This window comes from Akebia trifoliata, chromosome 11, assembly GCF_017979445.1.
Source record: "Akebia trifoliata isolate Shusen 1 chromosome 11, ASM1797944v1, whole genome shotgun sequence".
Lineage (NCBI taxonomy): Eukaryota > Viridiplantae > Streptophyta > Magnoliopsida > Ranunculales > Lardizabalaceae > Akebia > Akebia trifoliata.
The window spans coordinates 36063321-36068015 of NC_141385.1; the positions used below are offsets into that span (position 1 = coordinate 36063321).

General features: G+C 33.1%; 1 protein-coding gene and 1 non-coding gene across 2 annotated transcripts; one reads left to right on the forward strand and one right to left on the reverse strand.

Annotated features, from left to right (window-relative positions):
- Nucleotides 1–2322: 2322 nt before the first annotated feature.
- On the forward strand, nucleotides 2323–2395 carry TRNAA-AGC (transfer RNA alanine (anticodon AGC)). The gene has a single exon. It is a non-coding gene; the product is annotated as a tRNA-Ala (tRNA).
- A 357-nt stretch (nucleotides 2396–2752) lies between these two features.
- On the reverse strand, nucleotides 2753–4447 carry RHS18 (root hair specific 18). Its single transcript, XM_086459064.1, has 4 exons — nucleotides 4232–4447; nucleotides 3830–4009; nucleotides 3569–3734; nucleotides 2753–3168 (listed from the first exon to the last, which is right to left on the reverse strand). Exons 1-4 carry the CDS (start codon nucleotides 4445–4447, stop codon nucleotides 2753–2755), a joined length of 978 nt encoding a protein of 325 aa, XP_086315190.1.
- Between the last annotated feature and the right edge of the window lie 248 nt (nucleotides 4448–4695).

The following is a 4695-nucleotide window of genomic DNA, read 5'->3' on the forward strand; positions in this document are numbered from 1 at the left end:
TCAAAGGTTTGATTCTACTGATCGACGATTTGGACCGATCTCACCTTTGAAATTAGAATTTCTACGCGAGATAAGTGGTTGATCATGATTTTATTCAATTCCATGATCAATTTTTTTTTAATTTGTGAGTAACATAATTTGATTGGGTCGATTGGCAAAGAAATTGGTTATTTTGGGTTGCAATCGGGTTGGATTTGGGGGGAGAAAATGGGTTTGGAGTTGACATGGAATTTAAATAAAATTGGTTGGATTTTATGAATTTGATGGGCAAAGGGGCATCTTTGAATTAAGTTAATGGTTTTGTTTCATCTCTCCTTCATCTTTACAACTCCTCTTAGGGTCTTCATGGTAATCAATTCGTCCGGGGGTATCTCCAATATTTATAAAAAATGTAAGGGGCATCTCATAATCACCCAAAATTATATATAAAAAGTATGGTAAATTACTCTTTGATCCCTAAGGTTTGATGTAATTTCACATTGACCACTTAAGGTTTTGACAATCGCACTTACCTCCCCTGTTTAAAACGATGTTAAATTTTTAATGTTATTTTACCATATTAGCCCTGGTAAATTATATTTTATATTCTTAAAATTAAAATAAATAGTTTAACAAAATACCAATCTTAATTAAAGTTGGTTTTATTTCATCTCTGCTTCATCTTTGCAACTCCTCTTAGGCTTTTCATGGTAATTAATGCATCAGATTATATTTCTCTCTCCTCACTCTTTGTTTGTATTTAGATTTAATCTCTCTCTTTGCTTCTTTCTCCCCCCCCCCCCCCCCCTTTTTTTTTTTTTTTTAATTTAACCTTTTAATATTTGAAAAACTTAAAATCCTAAATTATCAATCAATTGAGATTTTTTTATGAAGATAAAGATAAATATGTTATCAAATTCCATGATTAATCAAAGAATCATTAATTTAATTGGCTAAAATCTTATCCAGAGGATTTTGCAATTTTTTTTAAAAGATTCAAAGAATTTTGTGCCTATATATGATCAAGTCTAGGTGAATATAGGAGGACTTAAAGCAATAATATATATATATACATATATATTGATACAATAATAGTAAGGGAAAACTTCGTGATGGCATTATCTTGTGACATCCAAAAACATGATCATGTTGTAGAGGACAAAATTCTAAGAACTTTCGAAAAAAAATAGAGGTGCTATTGCCAATGTAGGCATAGATATTTTAATAGAAACCCTTATGAATTTTATAAATCAAAATAAAATTAATTAATGCTTTCAATAGGATTCTCTAATTTTTATTTAAATTAAAAAGAGCCCAAACATTTCAATAGGACTCTCAACTTATTATTTAAATTAAAAACAACACCTACTTTTTTTGATTCAAAAAAGAAATAATTACCATATGGGACTCTCCAATTTTTATATTTGAAAAAAAGAAAAGAAAATAACAATAAATTTGAAATCCAAATCCGAATTTAGCAGGTTTGATTCCTTTGAGTATATCCGAATGAAATTTTTATTCAGATATGGGTTGATGTCTCTTGGCTAGAGTCAAGACTAAGTCGGATATAGATCCATTCATATATATACTTAGATCCAAATTATATATTACTTTGAAAATTATATTTTATATTTTTTTAAATTATTTCTTTTTAACTAACAAGTATTAGGTGTAGTGGCCAAGACCTCCCTCCAAAAAGGAAGAAATCTTGAGTTCAAACATTCTTTTGGCCACCCTTATGGATTTTGAATATAACAAGAAAGTTGAATGGTTCGAAATTATCCAACTCAACCAATCTGAATCAATTAAATCGATCGAGTCGGATACGAGTTTAATGAATAAAAATTTGAATATGATACGTATGTATCCAGCCTAAGCCCGGCCCTTTTAAGCCCTATAATTTAGTACATTAAGGTAATAATAAGTAAAATGTGGTTTATGCCCTATAGCAAAAGTTGGGGTGCCAATAGCAATTCTCTTTAGAGGTCAAAATGTAATTTAAAAGAACAAGAGATCTTAAGTCAATGATGTTTGAATTTTCAGGAGTAGGTGTAATAAGAGGAAGTCGTAGGGCAATTATAAATCTAAGTTGGTTCAATCGGTACCACTTATCATATCTCAAATCTTTAGTCAATCTTTTCATGTATTTTAGTCGAAAAAATTCAAAAATCGAAAATGGGTGAGTTTCACCAATGTCGAATTCACCATTTTATTTATTATCGAGTTCGACAATAAATAAAAAGTAATGAGTTTGCCAATATTGAGAGATCATTAAGAAATAAAAAGTTCATTAAATGGACTAACTTTGGGATAAGAAATAAAAAGCGGTTCTAAAGTACAAGTGGGGATGTAGCTCAGATGGTAGAGCGCTCGCTTAGCATGCGAGAGGTACGGGGATCGATACCCCGCATCTCCATTTCTTCTTTTAAGTGTTTAATTTTGCAATGGCTGAGATGTACAGAAGAAACACAGGTTTTGCTTCATGAGATAAGTCTCTGGGAATCCCTAGGAATATCCTCCAATCGCTCGCATTGGCAGAAAACACAGGTTTCCTAGGTATCCTTTACTAGGAAATCCCGAGGAAATTTTTCCATGAACAAAATTAGATTAAAACTTTCATTTTTGAGAATATTTTTCTCTTTTTTTCTTCAACAAAATCAATAAATTTCTTTTATTTTCTTGGGTTTCAACAACTTTTCAATGCTTATTCCAATACAAAATCATTAGCAAAAAACCAAAATAAATACTAAAAACCTCAATCAATCATGCCCAATTAACCGCTCTTAATGGCCCGACAAGTTTTCCTAATCTGTCCTTGTGTGCCTGTAAGGACTTCGACCGCACCCAACTTGACCATGGCATCACCAAATTGAGTAAGAAAGTTGAAGCCATTTGCTAGGGATGTAACCGTAGCATTTGTTGAAGGGTCCAGTGCAAGTTCTTGATCGATTTGGAGAACACCTCGGTTCAATTTGATTTGCTTATAGTAAGATCTGTCAACGACGAAAGAACTGAGAGGATTTTGATCAAGGTTAACCGTGTTATCCTTGGTTGCGATTTGAGGACAACTCGATCTCAATGTAATGACTAGAAGAGGGCTCATGGTGGGATCAGGTTTGCCGGTGTTCTGGAAATTATAGAGTCGGTCTTGAAAGAGCGAGCAATGTGCGACTCCCACAGTGTGACCACCTTTAATATAAAGAACACGTACGTTTACGATCATTTTTAAAACAAAATGTCATGTAAATAAAATAAAATAAATAATATTATTAAAGTTTACATTACCATACCAACTATTGTTTTATAATGTATCAATTAATGAAATGACATATCACATGAAAAATAAGGATATAGACACTCAAAAGAAAAGAATTTGGTGTGCTATTAAAAAATACAAAAGAGCGAATTTATATTAACACATCAACTTTTACTTATAACACACCAATCTATATTCATACATTAATTTCAAAAGGATTGGTGTGTAATTAGTAAAAGTTGGTGTGTCAATAGAATATAACTCTCTCTTTGAAAGAAAAAAAGCCTCTAAATAATATAAGATAAGATATAGAACTTGGAGATTAAGTATTACCAAGGAGTAGAACCATATCAGTTGCACTAAGTCCCTTCTTAGCAAATACTGCAATTGATTGAGACACTGATATTGTTGGGCCTGGGAGATTCACATTGCTAGCAAGGGAGACTAAGCCATCCTTCCTTCCTGTCTGCACGTTGTATCGCAAGAGAAATGCCGTGCTCTACATCGAGCATAAACCAAAATCGATTGCTAAAATAAGTCAATTTTTTATCGAGGACCTCGCAAAAATGGCTCTATTTTTTATATATTACATACCAAGGCTACAGCGTCTCGGGTGGCAATGGCAATGATATCAGCACAAGAGACAACACCGGGGCAAACTCCCTCCACAGCGGCCTTCGCTTGGTCAATAATATCGTAGCCCCTTACACTAAGGTTCGGAGGTGCGGTTTTCTCACTCGAACTTCCATCTAAAAGTATCGATGCGTCGCAACCCTTTTTATTTAACGACAAATATCACAATAAGTCCACGAAAAAAAAAATCTAAAAGAGTGAGAAAAAGACTAAAAGAATGTTAATTATGATATTGATAGCGAATATAAATATGTTTGAATTAATAGAAGAAATGATTTTAGATAGAATTGAATAGAGAGATAAGATTAGCCAACATTTTAGGACATTGGGCCTCATTAGTCTAATATAAAGAAACATGCATACGTTAACAAAGCAATCGTGGAATTGCATGCGAAGAAGTGCAGCCACAATGGTGGGGTCCTTGATGAATCGTCCGGTGACAACACCTCTGATGATGGCCTCGACATCACGATTCCCACATTTTCCTTTGTAGAACCCTACTTGTAGGGCACCATAGGAAGTCATGAAGTTCATGAAAATGAGCCCAAGCCCTAGTGTCACTGCTGCCAAAACCTTCATTTTCAATGGAATGTAGGGATCGATGGGTATTGAACAGTGAATATGGGATGAGAGAGCCATGTCTTCCTCTTCATTTATATATAAGTCTACAAAGTCTGAAGTCAATGGTGGATAATTGTTATCACGTATTAAGAATAAACGTGCACCCATGTAAGGGAATATATATATATATATATAATAATAAAAAGTAGTCCCAAATTATTATTTAAAAAAAAGACAAACAAACAAAACCAATCCTGTACTTCGGT